General features: G+C 47.0%; 2 protein-coding genes across 6 annotated transcripts in view; one reads left to right on the top strand and one right to left on the bottom strand.

Moving 5' to 3' along the window:
• The window catches only part of LOC135904696 (acetylcholinesterase-1-like), a 132,465-nt gene that overhangs the window by 84,628 nt on the left and 25,562 nt on the right, over positions 1-22,275 (top strand). For 3 of the 5 annotated variants that reach the window (XM_065435658.1, XM_065435739.2, XM_065435803.2), the window contains one exon: positions 9,533-9,623. The exons of the other annotated variants lie outside the window; for them this stretch is intronic. The gene's annotated coding sequence lies outside the window, so the exon portion shown is untranslated. The remainder of the gene's footprint in view (positions 1-9,532; positions 9,624-22,275) is intronic. 5 annotated transcript variants of the gene reach the window in all.
• The window catches only part of LOC135904994 (cathepsin B-like), a 33,289-nt gene that overhangs the window by 10,039 nt on the left and 975 nt on the right, over positions 1-22,275 (bottom strand). The window contains exons 2-3 of the mRNA XM_065436020.1: positions 21,061-21,270; positions 3,395-3,519 (exon numbers count right to left, since the gene is read on the bottom strand). Of these exons, the coding sequence (XP_065292092.1) occupies positions 3,395-3,519; positions 21,061-21,270 (335 nt within the window). The remainder of the gene's footprint in view (positions 1-3,394; positions 3,520-21,060; positions 21,271-22,275) is intronic.

Raw genomic sequence — 22,275 nt, 5'->3', positions numbered from 1 at the left:
TGTAATTCGACATTAATTATTTTCCGTTTCGATTCTTTCTTTTTCTTCTCTGTCTTGCAAGTTTTGACATTTGTAAGTGATTTCAGCCCTCCCTATGTCACAAGTCCCCCTCGTGGCTACGTTCCTTGTGATAAAATGAGCATCAACAAGATCTGAGGCGCGCTCGTCCAGAATAGCATACAACAAATGCTAATACATGGACTACCAACACGTGCAGTATGCGCGTTCAGAGCTTCTGTTAGCATTCGCAAAATATCGAGTGCTCTAATTGCCCAGCTAGGAACGGCACCGGCTAATGGGTCGGGTCATCCGATAGTGCTTAGCCAAATGGTTCCCGTCGATGACTTTGTTCATCGATGAAGCGCCTCACCTTCGCTCTGTCTCGTCTCCTAAGTGCATACACTCTGCCGTCGCTATTTATGCAGAGCAAGATATCCTGGAAACACCTATGCGATAACATGCCAGCCGAAATCAGCCTCTGATACGGCCATTCCTTTTTTTTACCGATGCCTACACCATATTTTGAATCGAAGTTGAGGGTGGTAGAGGATTGTACAATGTGATTAGATAACAAATGTGCATATATAGTAGGGGAGGGTGCTGGTTTGACAAGAAACATGTATAATAGAACGTCTCTCGAAATGGTCTTTCTCCTACCATAGTCGTCAACATGTTGACGATGATGATAACGACATCATATAAGTGGACAGTTAGAGGAGATCGGAGGGGTCATTTGCAATTGTATTCCGCTGACAGACGGACAGAGTTCGCGAGAGAAAAAATGCAAAAATTGCGTTACTAAGCTAATTAATATTTAATTACCGAGCTTTGGACATGTTTTGAAATGACAGACTTAGCTGGAGGCATCCACCCTTCTTAAAGGCAAATAAGCACCATAAAATTCTTCTATCGGCAATCGTCAAAAGTGCGCGAACAAGGGAAACCTCAAGCTGGAGCCAATGTTTTGACAAGGAAACTAGTTTTTTGTCGGGACAACTGCAGCTGAATGGGACAATGAACAATAGCGCTTTAGTGACGCGCACAAGACAGCGAGAGCGAAAGAGAGTAAACTTCATTTAATAAAGTGGCTGTGTTTACAGAAGCCCGTAGTCCAGAGCCTCGCTGACGTATTTCGTCAAGTGCTGTGGGAGGGTTGCGAGCGATGGGCTGTGTATTGTCTGTGGCGCATCAGCGTATCTTGCGCCGCATGCGCATTGTGCTGAAGGGTGGCGTCGGTAAACTGTTTGCCTGCGCTTAACTTAATTAATTAACCCTGGCTTTGGTTAGGTGTGGCACTGATCTTGGAAAGATTCTTCTATGCTCTCGGTAAGTGCGTAAGAGGAGACGCATACGAGAGGTAAGTTTGACCTGGTTTGGACCAGGGATGTCGGGAAGGCCGGTGTACTGTGGCGAGGGCGAGCTGGTCAACTCTTTCAAAGACAAGGAAGGTATAGTGCACCGTCATTGTCTTTCTTTCTTGCCCGTGTCACTTAACCGCCATTATCGCAGTGCCTGTATTTAAAACGAATATCTCAAAAGTATACACAAGTGCAGCTCAGTCTGAAGCCACTGTTTCGACAACAGAAGTTGTCTTCGTCGGGGAACCTATTTCTCGCCCAGACGAAAGCAAGCACTCCATCTTGAAACATCAGCTCCAACTTGAGGCTTCCTTCATTCGGCCACTGCAGACCACATCGAGGCCCCATCTTCCGGTGAACCCTTGTCTTGATTGGATTGCTAACAGCAGCGTGTTTCAGGACGGCGGCTTTCAATATTTCGATTTGTCGTTTCTACGTCCTTTGCGCAATCAGAAACTTGATGCCGGACGAGACGCTGCGTTCCAGTTTGGTCGTGGAACATGCACGTTCGTTCTCATTTAACTTTAGCTAGCCAGCTGCGTACGCATTATAAATTCGAGCGCGTCAGCGAACGTGGCTTGCCTCGACAGCATTATCATCCTCTGATCATTTTAAGAAAAAATTGTTCATGCATGCACAACTCCAATGTTAACCGACGCCGTCTACTGGTACCCTAATATAATGCGTCAAGGTACTGTAATTCGGTAGAGAGAGCGAGTGAGAGAGAGAGAGAGAAAAAGAATACTTAGAATTCAAGTTCGATTTGCATTCCAAGGAGCCAGCTGCTATCACATTTGCGATCGCTTTTAGTCTGTGCGCATTACACAGAGTGTTGCGCACTGTGTTCTCCGACTGCATATCACCACAGCGGCGTCGATCAATGGAGCTCTGGATTTAAATTCTGCCGTCCGACAGACGGCGATGCGACCGTACAACGGATCTCTTGCGAGCCATTTGAAAGTTTACATCTGCAACGAGACAAGCGAAGAGTTTCGCCATCTCTTTGTTCATTCTATGTCGCAAGTGTTCCTTCAAGGCAGGAGCGGCTCCCGCCTTCTCCATTTCGGCTTCTTCAAAAGAACTTGACGGTATTGTCCTTTAAGTGGCGATAAGAATGTACCCATCAAAGTAGTTTTCTTTTTCTCGAAAGCTGAAGCCCTCTCTAAGTTGCTCAAGCAGTCTCGCTATCGGGCCATTTCTTAGTTGAGGCTTCAGATTAGGTTGTCAGGTCTGTCGAAACGAGCTATTTTTGAGTGACAGAGCAGTCTTGTGCAATGGTCTGCCTACCCATCAAGTACATACCACCTGAACATCTCCAGAACAGAACTCCAGAACAGGCGTTCGGTGTACTACTTCGCTGGCTGTACGCTACATTAGTATGGCGTTACGTGTCTCGACAATTACGACGACGATGGTGGTGGTGGTGGTGATAATGATTACTATGACGAGGTATGAACGGTGCAAGCGATAGATAAACAGGTGGTGAAAAGGAATGAATGGACACTTTTGTTCTGTTGGTTGTCTGTCTATTGCGCCGGCTATACTGTATACCGCCCGTTTCGACCGATTACCACATTGTGTTTAACGATGGCCAACACAATGACAAACAGTGTGTGAATCTCTACGAATCACACTTTTTTAGGTAACCTGGCTGCAGTTTACGACGCACAATTTGGGTTACCAAGCCATGAGTTGATTTGCTGTAAGCTTCATCTTCCCCCAGTGCTGGCTAGAGGAATGTACCTAAGGCCAACCTCTGTGCCTTTTCACTAAACTTCGCTCTCTCTCTCTCTCTCTCTCTAATATATATATATATATATATATATATATATATATATATATATATATATATATATATATATATATATATATATATATATATATATATGTGGGTGTGTGTGGGTGTGTGTGTGTGTGTGTGTGTAAGCCGGCGGGAATGTGGAAGCAGGCACTATACCGCCATACGAAGGGCCAAACGAAAGGATTCTGAACAAAAGACAGTGGAAAACTCAAAACACTCGATGCTGTCCACTCACCCCATCCCACAGGTTCGGCAGCACGACAGCAAATCATCAGCGGAAAGGTGGACGACCGCCTTCGGTCCTCCAGCCGGAGAATGGATGCAGGTCCGGTCCGACATGGCTTCCACGGCCCCAAAAGCCTGTTGAACGAATTATTGGGGTACATGGTTTGGGCGAGTTGATAACTGCAGTCCGTCCATGACGGCGGCATTTTTCGCTCAAACTGGGACGAAGATACGTGAAGAGACAGACGAAAGCACACGTTGCGCTTGTCTGCCTGCTCACGTGTTTTTATCCTCTATAGTTGGAGCAAAAAAATATCGCCCTCATGGATCGCTGTTGAACGAACAAGCCCCCTTTGCTGCTGCCGTTGATGTAGACACAAGAAAATAAATGGAAACTCTGGTGGCTTTTGACGCAAAACTGGGACTGAAATGACTTGCGCTAGTCAAGTTCATGTTTCACTTGCGCATGTCATCGTTGACGTATATCATATCACAAACACAAAATAATAAAAAGTCACTTGTTCGTTGCCAACCATGGCCGACTGACCAATACTTTTTTACGGTATTTGGCTGCATGTGATCCTGTTCATCAATTACTGCTTTGGGTGCTCATTGGCGCTCCTTGTGCTAACAAAACTCAAAAGGCTAGACGCCTCGGTGCGACATCTGACTTTGCTGCGGCATGGTATTATGGCGCTATCTAGCGTGCACATGGCGAATGACGGTTGTTGCCTCCGCTATTTTGGTAAAAACATTTGCGTCCACAACTGCCTTCCTCATTGCGTGTTTTTTTTTATTGCGTGATTATACTTATGACGCGCAGAAGGTTTCAGATAAGATCACGCCAGCTAATCCAAACTCTAATTCGCAAGTAAAATATTGCTTTATTGTGTATCTCGGAGGCACATGTGATACACACGAAGATTCAGAGAATAGGCTTCCCTAACCAATGAAAGCGCTACGTATAACTTGCTATCGCAAGTAAAATCTTGTGTGATTACACATCTAGAAGAACAGATCCTATAAGCAAGGGAGATTAGTCGAGGGACGCGCCGTGCGCTTGTACGGCGTCATTAGCACTCTGCAGTAAACAAAGAGAGACAGAGAGAGAGAGAGAGAGAGAGAAGGATGCATTGAAAGACAGGGAGGTTAACTAGAGATAGTTCCAGTTGGCTACGCTGCACGGGGGGAAGGGTTAATGGGGTAAAAATAAAAAGAGTGGAAGGGGGACATACAGAGAAAGAGAGATGAACACGAACCAACCGCGTACACTGAAAAGCGGTAGGGGGCAGCGTTCTTAAAGTATATCGTGAAGCCCAGTAGACCGCAGTAACCTTAATAACGCGAGTAAGGCCTTCAGCGCGGATGCTTTCTGGGTGCACTGATCTGAAGCTTTGAGTTCTGATAGTGGACGATTGTCCAACTGGTCGAGTACTCTGCACATCACTTGTCTCTGCAGTAAAGAGTTGCTGTATATATCTGGGCGTCCATGGCGGTATATCAGTTTCGCTTTTTTTTCTTTATTTTTGGTGCTGTTTTTATATTGGCCTGTTTATATGTGACATGCTCTTGCATGTCACATACAGCAGTGTTGGAAGTCAGTCACGTAAAGCAGTGTTGGAAGTCAGCGCTGTGCGAGTCCTTTGTTCTTGTCATATGTTGGTTGCTCCTGATCCAAAAACTACGTAAAATTTGCTATCGAAAGTGTAAATTTTGCGTGACTACACATATCGGAGGTACATACGACACACCGGAAGGTTCAGACAAGAGGCTTTTTTAGCCCGTGAAAACACTAAGCATAAGCTAAAGACGGGTGAACTTGGTCTTAAACTTTGATCTTCGCCGCATACGCATCAACTTGCACACTCTAAAATATTAAAAAAATATTTAAAAAAGATAATGCGGGTTCCACTTTCGCGGCAGTAAATTCTTGCCTCGCATCAAATTTCATTCTCTACAGTTCTCGCACGCTACGATACAGCACGCTGATTGTCCCAGTGGAAGACGATCGTACTGTTTGTGATCGAGTAGGAGCAAGCGGGGACATGGCACCGTATTTCCGAACACAGCACCTTCCAACCTGAGTGAAATTTGTACCCTCGCACTGCAAGAGCCGAGAGTCACGCGATCCGGAGAGAAGGTGTCACGAAGAGCGCACGAACAACCGACGAGAAGGAAAAGAAATAGCGTGCAGTCACGAACAACCATGCGCAAAAATAACTCGGCAGTCACTCGGACGAGCACAGGGTTGTCACGCACTGCAAGAAACACTCCAGTTGGTTCTTATTGGTTCATTTTTTTTTCTAGCGTCAGAATTGTATACTTTGTGCATCTGGGCGGTAAAATAAAAAGAAAAGGAAGAGCTTACGCAGTTTCAACAAACACGCTGGAATCTATATGAAGCGAAGCTATACAGTGAAGCGGTTAAATAGGTGATATACAACTAACTAACCAGCGATACGTACAATTTTGTTTGCGTTCATCCAACGAAACGTATAACGCCATGTAATTTTTATGTTTCTGCACCATAAGCTTTAGAAACTTCCACTGCAGTTTTTTTTTAATTATATATCGGAAGCTTGATACATATAAGGTCCCTAAATTCGCGTTTATAAGGGCGCGAATTATGTTCACAAATTATTAGGAGGCTATTTGCACGTCCTTTGAGTCACGTGTCCTGTTTCAAACGTGCGGCAGAGTCGCCTAATCGCAGTATGCCGCGTCATGCGGGCACTTTCGAAATCTCAGGAAGGGTCAGTGATCTGCGGCGCCAAGTTCAGATAAACTATGTGATCCTGAGCGTTGCTTGAAGTGTCACTGCTTTCATTTGGTTTCACGTTAGTTTTCACTCTTCTTTCGATCATTTGCACCTCGGAAAGCATTGCGATTCTTACAGGAATCGTTGGATCCAAAAACTGTTAAATTTCGGCTCGCGCTAGAGAACCTCAGGGTGCTCAGATTAATCCGAAAAGCTAAACCTCGGCGGCCTTCATAGCTCGTTCTGCAGCTTTCGAGCGTAGTCAGCTATTATCGTCTTTGCGAAGTACATGCTGCCTACTAGCGGTGAAGTCGTGGCATACGTAATTAACGTGGTGAACGCATTTGTTATCAGCGCGCAACCTTAACGCACCGCACAACAAAATCTATCATTATCTGTACGTGCTACTTTCCGCGCAACGTAGAAGAAAACGTGAAGCCGACAACATGAAGCGCGCTTTGTCGCACTCGTATTACTGTTCTACCTAAATCTGTGCGATCATTGGAAATTTCTAATATTATTCGATACCTAGTTCTGTCCCGTGGGAAAGTGTTGCGATCATTGGAAATGTCTAATATTATTCCATACCTCCGTCCCGTGTGAAAGGGTTCGATTAGACAATTCGATATGCGATTTCTTCAAATATTTGATCGTGGTCTTATACGCGGGATAGGTTACTACACATTTATTGAGCATGTCAGCAATGGAAAACAATCCATGCAATTGCTCCACCGCTAGTTTCAAGTGGCCACTGTAAACTAAGGAAAAAGCGCAGTGACTACTATTCTGCTTATTCCCATTCTGTATGTTTGAAAGAATTTTCAAGTAGCATCGAAGGAAACAAACATCTCTTTCGTTCTTTTGTCACACCTGCCAATGTTTCTCAGAAAAATATTTGGTATTTGATTCCAACATTTTTTTAAATATTCGTGTTCTATAAGACTAAAAAAAGACAGAAAAGTGTAATCCTAAAAGGATTTCTTCTCGGGTAAGCTGGTGCTTAGATTTCCGAGGTACACTTTGTGGCGCAAACTACATTTGTATAAAGGGGACAGAAGAAAGGAAGGAATGCAGTGAAGCGCCAACGATTGGCACTTCACTCTCTTCCCTCCTTTCTTCTGTCCCTTTTCAAGAAATCTATTTTGCGCCACAAAGTGTACCTAGGAAGTGTGATCCTACTGTACGTCGGTGTCGCGCTGAGCCTATCACGCCGCACTATGCAACCCGCCTCGCCGAGGCGAACAGCTAGCCCACATGATTTATTCATTCGTCGACGACTCTTATTCAAACAAGCCCGGGTCACCACTTATCCTCTGAAACTTTTCCATCGGAAACACAAGCTGATCTCGCACTTACTCTCGCAATGCGTTAAGTGCGGTTGTATTACGTCTCCATGGGAGCTGGTGACAGGGCACTAAACATCCGTGTCCCGGATTACAACTCCAGCAAAAAAAAAGTGTATACGCGAGCCGCCTGTTCGTTCCATACAAACTGATGGCTTCGGTGTGTTTTTGTTTCTTGCTTCTTTTTTCTTGCGTTTCTTCGTCCCCTTTTGCTTGACTCTCGTTCGGGCACGCCATGCCACAATCCGCCAGCCCTCGATCGCTTGTCTGTTTTCGCTGCCTAACGGGTCGATAAAAGTAAGGAAAAAAAAATGACAACGCTATGAAAGTCTCTCGAATCGACCAGGATCCCGCGACTACCGCGCTAAGCATGTTATGTGCCTGGAGAAACCGACCCATGCATGTTGTACATCGTCCGTCCGTTCCTCTCTCTCTCTCTCTCTGTCTGTGTGTCTGTGTGTGTGCGTGCTTGACTCCCGCTCTATATGCGCATTTTTCTTGGCTTTCCCGCGGCCGCCACAGCTTGCAAACCGACATGCCAAACTGGCGCGGCGCACCGCGGCGGCTTATGTAATTACAAGCCCCATCGATCAAAAGGCGAGGCTGCGAGCTCTTCGCCGTGGTTCGCGGGACGCTCTCCGGAGAGCCCGTTCGCACAATGCAACCAGGCTTGCTCGTCGCGCGTCCTTCTATTGATTGGCGGTAAACGAGTCGATCGAGCACTTGCGGAGAGCACTTGCGCAGGTTTAGCGAGGCCCGACGCCCAGTTCTACGGACGACCAATTACGGTTTATGGCGCCGTAAAGCGCGCCACGTGTACGCCGGTAACTTTTTTGTGGTTATTTTAATAAACGTTTTAACGACAACCATACGCGCGCCGTACACCTTGCGCGGTTGGCTGCATGGCTGATCGGAGATGCGCGTGCGCGTGGGAGGGCTGCGACCTCCGTAAAACAATCGACAAAGCGTTAATCATTGCCCACAGATAGCGCAATAATGGCACAGTGCAATATGATTAGAGGCGCATTTGCCCACAAAGCTCTATGTAACACACAGATAACTTGCGCATGTTCTTTTGTGATGATGATGATGATGATGATGATGATGATGATGATGGCGGCGGCGGCGGTGGTGGTAGTGGTGGTGATGTTGAATTGTAGATATGCCCTTTGGAATCAGTGCATCATGGAAAAAATTGTGAATTTTGGAGAATCTCGCCATACGGAAATCGATTAAACGGTATTACCGCTTCAACGGAACAACCGCCTTATGGTTGCTTGGTTTTGCATAGAGGCAATGTACAATAAAAAAGTTATTCAATGCTCGGGCGGATATTTATACCCATTGCTCATTGAGTACAAAGGCACGTTATTTTGGGCGAGCGAAGACATACACGTTCTGCACACCTTAAACGAAGAGAATTCTACGACGTCGGAAAAGGCCAACGCCAAGGTCGCGTACATGGGAGCCGTGACGCAGTCCAAGTCCTTCTTGTGCCACAGTTTGTCACGAACAAAACGCGCCAAGCCAAACTGGCCGTCGATGAAGTCCCGCTTGAAGATGTCCGTCGCAGCCGTTGCCAAAGATAGACGTTCCTCGACCTTGCGATGCTGGTATGCAACGTCAGCAAGTCGGGCTTGTCGCTGTTCATCCGTTTCGGCAGCGCGCTTGGCACGCTTGTGCAATCTGTCGTTCTCCAATCGCTTCTGTCGTTTCTGGCGGTTGGAACGTTTCAACGCCATGTGGAGAAGGCAATATCAAGAAACGGGTGAAAGTCGGGCGTCCTCACAAATCATACCTGCTATAGCTATTCTCTGCTGTTGACCATAACGCATCTTTCAAAAGAGCACCTAGTGTGCCATTGAGCTCAATCTCTCGGTAAACGGAACTCCTGATAATTGAAACATAGCTACGTGGTCCCTTGAGTTTTCGTTCAACGAGATTCCACTGTACTTTCTTAATTTCCCGATTACGGTATAAGCGTATATTGGAAACTTGAGGAGAATTGTAGTCGAAGGTGATTCTATTATGCCTGTTTCTTCAACAGCGCATCCAGGAAGCAGCATCGAGCGGAGTGACCTTCGTGCTATCTATCGCTTCAACGAAAGCTGAGCTGCGAGAACACGGCACACACAAAGGTATGATCCGTCGGCGCACCTAGACTCTGCCTCCGACGCAGGTCGCTTTCAAGATACGGTAAGCGCGGCCGCGTGCGAACGCGCATACGCACTTGCTGCCAAAGTGCAACGACGCCCCCTCCCGGTGGCTCGAGCGCGATGGAAGACGGCACGCATCCTCCCCGCTTTTCTCCCTTGCGCACGCGAGATTGTGCAGCGATTGTCGCCCTCCATCGCACGCTTTCACTCGCGCATACTCATACGGCGCGCGGCGACTGTGTTATCGTCCTTCGACTTTATACGGAACATCACGGCTACGGCGACGACGACGGCAAGAATGCGCCTGGCGTATACATGTAACTGCTATCGCAATAAAAAAATTTACAGGACGTCCCCTGGGAGTTGTCTAAATAGGCGTAAGCATTGTGCCGCTTGCTTATCTCAGTGCAGCCCGCTGTCATTATCAATGTTATGAAACTTGATCCGACCAGTATAAACCCTTATCAATCGTTATCGGTCGTTATCAACCTTATCTGACTAGATCCGCTCCTTATCAACTCTTACCGGTTGTTATCAACCTTATCGGTCTGTATCCAACCCATACAGACCCTTTCCGGTCGGAATCAACCTTATCGCAATCGACCCGATCCTTGTGAACCCTTGCCTTTTCTTATCAACCTTATCGGACATGATCCAACTCTTATCAACTCTTATCGGCTCTTATCAACCTTGTCGGACATGATCCCGCCTTTATCAACCCTTACCGGTGCTTATTAACCTTATCAAAATTTCTCCGACCAATATAAACCCTCATGGCTCTTTAGCACCTTATCCAACCACGTCGACCCCTTATCGACCGTGATAAGACTCATATAACCCCTCATCACTCCTTATAATTCTTATCAACTCAATAACTGCTTATACGTCATTGTTGCGTCACGCGAAGCCCTCAGTGATTGGTGGCCTTTCGGTCGGTGTAGTAACGCCCCGGCGGAAGGCGTATCCTGCAACCGGCGAAACGCATCAGGGATGTGGCATGTTTGGCATTAATTTTTCACAAACTCAGAATTTATCTGATGTCTACAATGCTCCAAGACGACTCTACGTGTGGTCCTAGAGAGGGCTTTTATTCAACGTGGAATCACCAAATCTTTCAACAAAGCCTTCATTTAAACTGTTCTCTTTGACGTTTGTTTTGTACCACAGATACAACGCATTCATGTGGTTCAGATATATTCACCCCTTGTAAGCGTGGGTGTTTAGCCCAGAGAGTAAGACACTCCTCGGCTTCTGAGCATGGGTTCGTATGTTTGAAACTCACCACTACCAGCGTTTTTAAAGCGAGAGCTTTACTGGCCGCGAACTTGCGATTTCGCTATGGCCGTGCTCCGAGGAGGCACATGACTTCACACCGCGTTTCTCATTGTTGCTCTCGCCTCCGCTCGCTTCGCCAGCTGCGTCGCATGCCTGATAACATGTTGGAGGATTGGAAAGGAGAGCTCGCGTGCGCCGCAACCACAGTTGAGGCAGCAGTATGGACGGCGACAATTGTGATAAGCAGGAGGAGGCCTGGAATCGACATCGGAACGAGATGAAGAGGAAACGAATCGCCCAGGAAACAGACGAACAGCGCGTCGTCTGGCTAAACGCCGTAACATAGCTAGACAACCAGACTAACCTGGACTTGCAATCAAGATTAACCAAGGCTAATTGTGCCTTAGCTTTCGCTACGTATATCCTAGCATAGCCGAGCTAAGCCACTGCCAATTTTTCCATTCTAATTTGTTCTGTCTTATACGTTAATTTCTTTACGGTGATTGATCTTACGTGGCGGATGGTCTGACGGACAAGTTTCCTCATTGGGTAGCCATAGAAATGCTTACGCATTTAAAACAAGCCTTTCACGTGACGTAGCTGATTACGTAAAGAACGCCAGTCTATAGGGTGTCCCAGCTAACGTTAGCCAAGCTGTTAAAAGAAGAAAAAAAAGAAGAAAAGACATGGTACGGGTTACGATTATAAGACCTACAATGTTCGGTCGGATTACCTTTTCTTTTAACGTCTTGGATAAGGTTAGTTCTCACTCTTAGCTGAAGCCGCTCTCTCTCTCTCTCTTTCTCTCTCTTTCTCTTGTGCATGCGTCATTTCGCATTCGGATTGCATGAAAATCCTTAGCCCCTTCAGAAGGCGAAGTTTGAAAGAAATCATCTTCAGTTTCTTTTTCTCTTCTTTTCCTTTTTTTTTTTCTCATAAGAAGCCCCACTACTGTAACTCTCATTTCCTCAAGACAGGTACTGCGAACAGCAATGTTAGTTAGCCATGTTAGCGCAATTGTAGTACTTCTTATGAGCGCCTTGTTAGTGCCAGTTCAACAGCATGCAGCTGCATCAGCGATTGATGATCAATGGCACATAGGTCAGTAACACCGTATGCGAAAGAGAACTTGCTATCGCGAGACCCTTCAGTTGCACTTTTATGGTGACAGCTCTTAGTTTTCTTGTTATATGTGCACATGTGCCAACTCTCCAAACAGTTCACTTTGCTAATCTCCTTCTATAACCACGTCAATAAAGAACTGCGTAAAGCGGTCCTTCTTTTCCAAAGCTCGGTTTTGCTATCGTTCTCGGAGATCGACTCATCGGTCCGCGCGAAGGAAAAACGCAATTCGCCCCGCGGAATCGATCCTTTCACCGAGCCGTAATGCGGTGAGCGGCGAAACGAACCTTCCAGGAGTTATGCAAGCGTGTACACAGTAGCGCGATACGGGTGCTAGCGTGCCTCGCCATTTACGTAGGTGCTGTACCTGACGCTCCACGCGATAATACCCCGCCATTTGTCCCACGGCAGTACTACGCTATATACAGGTCATGTAGCATTCTCATTCGCGAGTCCAACAACATGAGCCTCCGCACCCCCCCCCCCTCCGCCCTCTTTGCATTCGTTATTCGCAACAATGCTCTTCCGTGGAGACGGGCGTCACGTGGTACAAACGTTATTCGCGGATCGGCGGGCGGCGCGCAACCGCGTTGCTTATCTATAATTCCGCGCACGGCAATTGATATTGCCTGGCTAAATCATTAGGAGAGTTGCGCAGGGACAAGGTCGTTTCCTAGCCTTCGTTGGCACGGCGTGCGACTGCATCGACAGGTCTTGCTCCGCTCGAATACAACGAGCGTGTACTTCGACGCCGAACGCTGTTTACACGTTGGGCTGAAGCATATAGCTGCACCAAACACTATGTTGATTGATTGATTGATTGATTGATTGATTGATTGATTGATTGATTGATTGATTGATTGATTGATTGATTGATTGATTGATTGATTGATTGATTGATTGATTGATTGATTGATTGATTGATTGATTGGGATCATTGAAATGGTCATTCGGGAAAAACGGATATCTTATTACACTGCTTTGTTGGTCGAGCTTCGCCATTGGCTCACTTAATTTATCTATGTCTTTGTTTTTGTGCTTCTTTCACGGTGACCTGCACGTTTTCTATGCTTACGATCGCAATATATGAAAGTTATACAGTGTAGAATGCGGGTTGCCATGCTATTGTTTGTGAGCAATAGAGATGACAGGGAGACATTGAGAAGACACTGCTATACGCGTACGCGAGCGAGAGACCACGACGTGTAGAGAAAGCTCTCGCTCAGCTGCCACTGCGGACACAGATCGTTCTTTGTCGCTTTACTCAAAGGCCCGTTCCGTGAACTTAGTGTTCGCCAAGTAGCCCCAAAGTAGAAACACCATGCAAAGCTATACAGACGAAAGTTAATGGCAAAAGCTATCAAGTCAAAAGCCAACGTCGTTCTGATAATACGGCGTCTTATACACACAGAGAAAGAGTACAAAGAATACAACGCCCCTCGGGTGCCCTTGTGGAGTCGGAAGGAATGAAATGATCGTTTGGTTATGCATAATGCATCGCGAACGGAGCAACCTTTGTGGATGGACGCATAAGTGGGAGCAAAACGTGCGCGCGCGCCGCGTTGAAGGCCAACGTCATTACGCTGGCTGCACCTCGCACGCGACTGTTTTTGATGACTTTGCGTTGGCTGCTTTCAACGGGGCAGCGTTCAAGACAGATTACGTACTTGACACAGGGCACGCGACATTCCAACTCTTGGTACCATCCGTACGAAATGACCAAAACATCGCGTGCGAAAGGACTCCCAAGAAAAAGCGCGTTTAGTGTTTCGTCAACGTAGAGGAAGCATCGTTTAAGGGACACTAAAGGAAAATGTTAAGCCGAGTTGTATCCATAGATTATGCGTCTAGAAGTCTATATCGTTTTCTGTGTGCAAAACATGACTTTGTTTCGTAGAAAATCGCCACTTGACGTAATCCCCATGGGACCTCCCTCTCGGATACTTTCTGCGAATCAGCCAGTGCGCATGTCACGTAACAGGTGCCAGGGTTCAAAATAGGTGGCACCACTCCGGTTTTCCGTTTTCGTCATTTCCTCGCTTACAAAAGCTCTATTCTCGCGACCAATGACGAATATTCGTTGTCACAGAAACGTAATATGTAATCCAGAGTTCGACGAAACATGACAAAGAAATACATGACAAATGACATGACATGACATGACATGACGTATTTCTTTGTCATGAAAAACATGACAAAGAAATACGTTCACGGTCCATATAAAACTTTAATAGCAAGACGTTTCGGCTTCCTTACGGAAACCTAAACGCCTTGCTTTTAAAGTTTTTTTTTTTTTTTTTGGGGGGGGGGGGGTCGGTGTACGTCTTTCTTGGTCCGAAGCGTAATATCTATCAATCTACCCGACTTAATATTTTTCTTTAGTGTCCCTAAAGGAGACAGATGGGCAGTGGCGTGTCTTAGAGGACAAACGGGTGTGTCTGATCTTCTTAGTTAAAATTAGGATGAAGAAATGAACTTGGGCAGACCATGTAATTCACAGAGCAGCTAATCGGTGGTGTGTTAAACCAACAGAATGAATGGCAGAGGGTTACGGGGTGTGATGAGATTTAGGAGATCTGTAGGCATAAGATGGAGTCGTTGAAAGAACGAAAGACTGTCTTTGTAGGACTGGAATGTAGTGCGTCTCCATGCGCGAGCATGGAGAACTTCTTTCCACGGGGACACTGTCATCCAAGAACGGAGCTGTTTCGCCTCCTATAAGGAAGCTTGTTAGAGAGACCCATTTGTCCAGTGAGTGGCGACATTTAGCAATGCCTGCTAATAGCCATCAATCGCCCGATGTAGTAAGACTGGACCTGCGGTGCCATGGATGTATATCCCACGTACTTTTGCTCCGTTACGCCACTTCGTTCACCCCTCTTAAAGTGCAGGTATACCGTGTGGCATTATTTACCCCCCACAAATTAACATATGATGCTCGGGTGAAACATTTGCCGGCATGCATTTTTTAAGGGTAGACCTACCTCGTTCTCATTTTTCTTGTCAGGTGGCGCAAGACAAGGGTAATCATTCTGAACAGCACATAAGCGGGGGAATAATGGGAAAGACAGAGCGCTATTTGCCGTATTCTGTTCGTGCTCTTGCGCTATTCACACCCTTTATTAGGACATACAAACAGGCCCGAATTGCCACGAAGGGGTAACCGGTGTGGTTATCAGCTACGAAGAAGAAAATAAAACGAAAAGTGTTATTCGCACGAGTGGGGTAGATGAAAGTGTCGTGGAGACTGCCTGCTTTTTTTTTTTATGTGACAGCTCCTTATGTAAGTGACAAGTTCCGCGAAAAGAAGGGGACCCAATGGTACATCAAGTTTACGACACAGGCGCTCACGCAGTGTGATTGTGGCTTATTTCTGGATCTCATTGTGCTTCGTCCAGCCGTCTCATTGTTTCTCTACAGCCTCATTGCAATAAATAAGATGCACGCCATAGTGAGTCAAGTGCCCCTACGAATTGTGAAGCGAGTGCTTGGAGAAGTAAATACAGGATAAGTAATGGTCCAGTCGGTCAGTTCGCCCAGACACCCGAAACCTCGTATTCGTAACAACACACAGACGTCATCGGTGCCGTTTTACGGTCGTGTAATCCGAAAAGGAAAGTTTAGCCTGCAATTTGTTTCCCTTAAGGACCTCAATCTTTTTTTCAACCAGCGACGCCTCGTATCGAAAAAAAAAAGAATTACCTGCGTAAGCTGACTCGACCCTGTTATTTTCATAAGGGGGCTCAACTTGGGAATCACCAGGTGGAGCGCAGCACAGTTGCGCCTCCCCTCACCCACCCACGCACCCTTGCCTCCACCCACCCCCTTCTCCAACTTCGACTGAAGGTGACACTCGCTTCAACTACGCTCCTAGGTTATTTCTACGGCAAGGAGTTGCTTGGGAAACGGATGTTCACTCGAGTGCATTCGAGTAGATGTCTAAGGAGGGCACGTAATTACAAAATTTTCGCTCCGTAGCGAGTCATTGAAGTACAATTGCCAATTAAGTAGAGAGGTGGCGCAGCCTGTCCATCTTCTTGGCATAGTAGTGCGCCAGCCTGTTGCGAAGGGTATAGTCTCCGCTGCCTTCTCCTCCTCCTCCTCCTCCCGACTCATAATCACCAACATCATAATTATCACCATAATTGACTCGAAAGAGAGGGAGAGAGAGAGAGACATAAGGAAGTCAGAGATGTTAACCAGTCAACAGTCTGATTGGCTACCCTACATCGGGGGAAGGGGAAGAGAGAGAGACGTGCACAGACCATCACTGAGCCAAAGCCACTCGTGCAAACCAGACGTCCTCAGAAAGCACAGAAGTGCCTTCACTGCCTTCTGAGCCGATGATCTGTGGGGATGATGCTCTAGTACTGTTCACTCAGAGGACGATCATCTAATTCCCTCAATGTGTTGAACAAAGATTGCCTATGTGCTTCAACTTAAGGGCAGTGGCACAATAAGTGGTCAATGTTCTCCTCGCATCCGCAAACATCACGTTCAGGACTATCAGCCATTCCAACTAGTGCTGAGTAGGCATTCGTGAAGGCAACTCCAAGCCCCAGCCGACACAGAAGAGACGCTTCGCGTCGGTGCAGACCGGCCGGAGGTCTGAATTACAGTGACGGATTTAGTTTGTGCAGTCTTGTGCGCCTTAATTGTATGTGCGGTATTCCGCTCTCCTAAGGAGATCGTGCGTGCTAGAATGCGAAGTTGTCTCGCGGCATCGGTCCTTGAGAGAGGAATGAGGACGCAGCGGTCTTCTTTGTTTGACGTCCGAGTTGCCTTATCTGGGTCATCATTTCCAATGATACCGAAATGGCCTGGTGTCTATTGAAATAAGATATCATGGCCTTTTTCTCTCAAGTGGTGGACAACTTCCACGATTTCACACGTTAGCTGATCGTGAGTTCCATGTCGGAGAAACAAACGCATACATTACAAGGCCGGCCTTGAATCGCAGACTACCCATTTTCGAGGACTTTCAGCATTTATCACATGAAGCACGTCGCGGAGAACCGCTGTCAGGATTGGGGGCTCAATCCCATCGTCCGTGGTCCTTTGCCAAGATTGGAGTACGGCATGAATTCGAAGGTAGCTGGCCCATGCCGTCGTCCAACTTATTTATGCTGAGATCGTTGATGAAGTGAAGAACTGCTTCTCATCGAGAACGAGGAAAAGGGTTTATTTACAGAAACTAAATCAGTCTAACATGACTGCTTGAGAAAAAGAGTATTAGTCCAACAGGACTGCATGAGAGAAGTGACTCAGTCTAACATGACTGCTCAAGAGAAGTGTCCTCAGCATTCGCACAACCACAGTTTTTATACACTCGATCCGCCGGTCCTACGACGCGGCGACTGTTCGTTTACTCATCACCAACTCGCAGCTGCTCTGAAGATCAGTTTACGTACACAAAGGCAACCGCGCTCTGATGCCCGACGACGGCGTTGGCGGGGTGCCGAAGCGTGAGACGCACCAAAATACGTTGTCCCCACGGCAGCTTGTCCATGCGTGTCAAATCAGCTCCGCGTTGGGGAACTCCGGAATCATTGTTCACACACGCCGAACTAGTCCCGTCACAATGTCGATGGGGCGGGTGGAAGGCGACGGATTCCAGCGCAAAGGCCGCTTCTTTGAACGCCTCCCAGCTGCAGCGACGGAGAGGGAGAGGTGCGCGTCGTGTCGCCCTGTCGTAACTGTGTGGCAATCTTGTTTCGCAGCTCGCCATTCTTGACACCGCGAGCTCTGCCCATGTAGACGTAGTGATATGGGAAGCCTTTGACCGCTAGGTTATTCCCATTGTTGGTATAAATACAGCGCCACCGGAATTGATTGATGTAGTTGATCCATCAGTATAGACATGTGTGCAGTCACTGTATTTCTAGTACAAGAGGAGTAGAGTAAGTTGCTTGAGTTATGATGCTGGCAAGTCCGACTTTTTCTGAAGTCCTGGGATTGTAAGGTTTAATTGAGTATGGCTCACACACCATGGAGGAATCGAAGGTCTTGTTGACTCGAGGTGGTGCATCGAAACAAGGAGATAAATTGCATTGGTCCATGGTTCTCTTTGGAGCATTTTGTCTATGTGCAAACCATCATTTAGTGCGCAGAAAATTCAAAAGCGGCCTCGACGATTGTCAGCGCAGAAAACAGTGTGCTTCCTTCGGACAACTACCTTTACGAACCGACTGCACACTATAGGGTGTTTTTGATTTCACGCATGTGCATCGCTCTTTCTCTCTCTTCCTTTCTCTTTTATCCTTTCTTGTTCTGCTCCTGCGCAGAGCATCAAACAGCTAATTGCTATTTGGCTAACCTCCTTGCCTTTCTCTTTGTTGTTCTCTCTTAGTGCCTCTTTTTAAGTCCCTGCTCATTGGTCGTGTTTTCAGCATACGCCTTGACTGGCTTGCAGGGTAAACGTGCAAGCAGCATTGAGTCACGAGACGGTTTTCCCTTATCTCACAAAACAGCGGCCAACTGTGCTGCAAGATATCGTGCGAGAGCGGCGCCCGCGCCTGTATAATGATGCGAATGCACGCGTAGACGCCCTTCTGTATGGTTCTACAAACTCAAGGTCGCAAAACGAGGCACTCAGTCTCACAAAATTACTTTTCTTTGCTTTTTTTTACATTTTTCTTTCTTACCTTCTTTCTTTGTTTCTTCCTTAGTTTTAGCGTACGGCATGGTAGCCAACATTTCAATCTTATGTTTCTTGATACTTTACGTGGAAATCTCTTTTATCTCTCCCATCGCTGGCGATGACGTTACCATGTGTCGCCGATGTCCCGGTCCCGTATTGACTGAACTGATATCGAATGCCTTAAGGAGCTTCGGTGTATACATTTCAATTCTGTAGTCTGTATACTACGCAGCAATGACCTCGACACTTGTGCGCGCGGGTCAACGTCACAGAGGCAATGCTACAACCCGCGAGTGCGCCCCGTTTCTGTTCCGCCACATTTGATAACGAGGCGGAAAAAAACCACTGGGAACACGGACGTATACATGTAACTTCTCGCTTAGAAGTTTTAAAGTATTCTTTCATCGTGCCGTTGTAAGAGAGTCCGTGTAATACAAGAACGAAAAAATGTGGTGACTTTGAATTTTCTGCACTTTCAACTCTCAACCCAATCCAGGATCCCTGCATGAAGACAAACGAGAATATTAGAGGCCCCATTTCAGTTCCTGATGCTACTATGCGCTCAGCTCGGTTGCCCATGGCACCGTTTCATGGCCACTGTGACTGACCCTTTTTTTTAGCATTGCTTTAACTCAGTTGTGGCTCGATGGTCGCGCTTTCAGCCTACGCCGAACATATGCCATATTTTTTTTTTCTTTTTTGCCAGCGCATAGCATGTATTTCTCTGTGATGAAATGTAATGCGTCTGTCTTACCTTTTTTTTTCACCGCTCCTAATGGTGACATGCGTCTAAAGCATGCGAACTCTTCATTGGAACTGATGGTGAGTCAGCGTAATATCACAGAGAAGAACGCGTGTAGTAAGATAAATATGTGCACTGACAGTGTCGGTCAGTGATATGTTTGACGAGGTTATGATACACCAAAAATAGTGTGGAATCTGTGCGGTCTGCCTGATTTTACTGTTCGATGCTATCTTTTCTGAGTGAAGGCGATTGTTGGTTAGCCCTTCCTCCGTGATGTAAGAGCCGTCATGCTTAACCATCTCTTCCATTAACTAATTGTCGAGTGAAGAACAGGCACGTAAGCGCGTGAAACATCTTTTTATTGCGATAGAAATTATATGAGCACTCCAGGCGCATTTCTGCCGTCGGCGTCGTTGTCGCCGTGAAGTTCCATATAAAGTCCAACGGCGATAAAATTGTCGTCGCGCGCCGTATGTTGTATGTGCGAGTGAAAACGTGCAAGGATGAGCGGGCGATCGCGGCTCAATCTGGCGCACGCAAGCGAGGAAAGCGGGGAGGAAAAGCGCCGTCTTCCGTCGCGCGAAAATCTCCGGGGGAGGGGAGGGCGCGTTCTGCACTGCGCGCGCCCGCCCGGGCTGCTGTATCCTGACAGCCATCTGCGACGGGGACAGACCGCGCCCTGTGTTTTTGCGGCTTAGTTGGCACTGATGCGAGACGCAGCGCGTTAACTCGCTCGCTGCTGCTGCCGCGCTTCCTCACTCCAGCGTTTCGACGAGTTTCCGAGGTCATTGAGTGAGATGTGTTCATCTTTGCTTGTGCATGCGCGACACCGTGCTTGTTAATTTAGTTCGTCTGCCTATGTTTACGAGTTTATACGGCTGCTAAAACTACTATCCCAATTTGCTATCGCACTCAGTGCTTCGCCTTTCGAGTGAAACTGCGACACCCGCCGTGGTTGCTCAGTGGCTATGGTGTTGGGCTGCTGAGCACGAGGTCGTGGGATGGAATCCCGGCCACGGCGGCCGCATTTCGATGGGGGCAAAATGCGAAAACACCCGTGTGCTTAGATTTAGGTGCACGTTAAAGAACCCCAGGTGGTCAAAATTTCCGGAGTCCTCCACTACGGCGTGCCTCATAATCAGAAAGTGGGTTTGGCACGTAAAACCCCAAATATTATTATTATTGAAACTGCGACATCTTTTTGCCCCTCTCCCTCGATCAATTCGCTCGGCAACAACTTACTGTCACTTTTTATTTTTATTTTCTCTTATTTCAAAGTGGGCGGCTTAAGGCATAGTAAATATGAAAAGACATATAAATGGATGTAGTTCCGAATCGCCGTGCAGGAAGTCTAGTAACGCTCTGTAATCAGAGTCATCTTGAATCAACGTGCTGACGTCAGTATATTCGGTCACTGCAGAGGACGAAACATATGCGCAAGGGCTCCCGGATATGGTCGCGTGCCTGGCCAAAGCAGGCAGTACATGTGCGCAAAGGCTTTCTTTTTTTCAACCACGGGTAAACTCGCCATCGGGAAAAGTCCTCGGTGTAACCAGCTGGGTGTTCGTAATATGCAAGAGTAGCCGTTTTTTAGAAAAGAGAAACGAAGTTAAGACTGGGGCAGAGGATGTACTCACCCAACAGGATCCACACGAGCCCTGGTCCCGAATCTCGCGGATGGTGGGACACTCGGGCCAGTTTTCTCGCGAGTCGAAGTTCTCGGGCAAGGGACCAAGTGAGCTGATGTCTACCGCCTGCTCGGGCAGTCGGTACAAAGAGTTCTCTGGGGGCACTCCGAGGAGGCTACGCACGTACAGAAGATCTTCAAAGCCAGGGTTGCGGCCGGCCTGCGTCCCGAGATAAGGAGGAGGGCAGAGGGGGAGGGGGGGGGGGGGGGGGGAGTGCGAGTTGTAAACACCAAGTTCGCCCGCATGAGCAAGTAACCGCGACGTCACCCATCGTCTACTAATGCAACTTTTCAAAAAGGCGGTGACTGAACGGTACTGTTTGTTTGGCTTTGCGTACCGTGCATGCTGGAGATCGTATCATGTTACTGCGCACGAAAGTTGGCGTTTCATAATTATCTTAGCTGTCCATAAGGGAGGCGACAGTCAGCAAAACCTGACGCTGTTCACTAATCACTGTGTCCGTGTTTGCGTTTTAAGGTATGAGCCCTAAGAAAAGCTTCGCAAGTGTTAGGAATGAATAGATATTTTAAAGGACTATATATGCTTTTAGTGCACTAAAGCTTGTTAGGGGCAGAATTAGAGACGGCAGACGAGGAATCCAACTATCGGCTCCTCTTTACGAAACGAGCAGCATTGAACAATAATATTGAACAGAAACAGCAGCAACAGCTTCCCTTCAGCGAAAGAGAGACGGGAGACCGAGTGAGCTCATAAATATGATTTGTTACTCTAAAGTCCGCTCAAAAAACTTACAATTTGACAGAACCTGGTGCAGCCTACGTATTCGAATGATGTAGGATTATATGGGTGCGTTTCTAAAGAAATCATCATTATGTATTTGTAACAAAGTCAATAATTGGTAGGTATGGAGCTCGCCCAGAAGATAACGTTACTTATTGATTTACAATTTCAAACTGTACTGCGCGAAGAACATCAACAGGTCTAGGGACACTGAACGAGTATACTAGGACCACCATAGGCCTAGCCAATTGAACAATCACACAACCAAGAATACGCTATACTCGTATGTTTACAACATTTGAATGTCGTTCCATGGGCGAACGAAAAAAACGTGAATGCCTTACCAGTGCATGTCGATGTGCAGGTTAGGCCTGCCCTATATGCAATATACGTACGAACAGGGCTCTGGGCTATAAGTTTTTG

This window comes from Dermacentor albipictus, chromosome 1 (genome assembly GCF_038994185.2).
Source record: "Dermacentor albipictus isolate Rhodes 1998 colony chromosome 1, USDA_Dalb.pri_finalv2, whole genome shotgun sequence".
Lineage (NCBI taxonomy): Eukaryota > Metazoa > Arthropoda > Arachnida > Ixodida > Ixodidae > Dermacentor > Dermacentor albipictus.
This window is presented reverse-complemented; position numbering and strand designations above follow the sequence as displayed.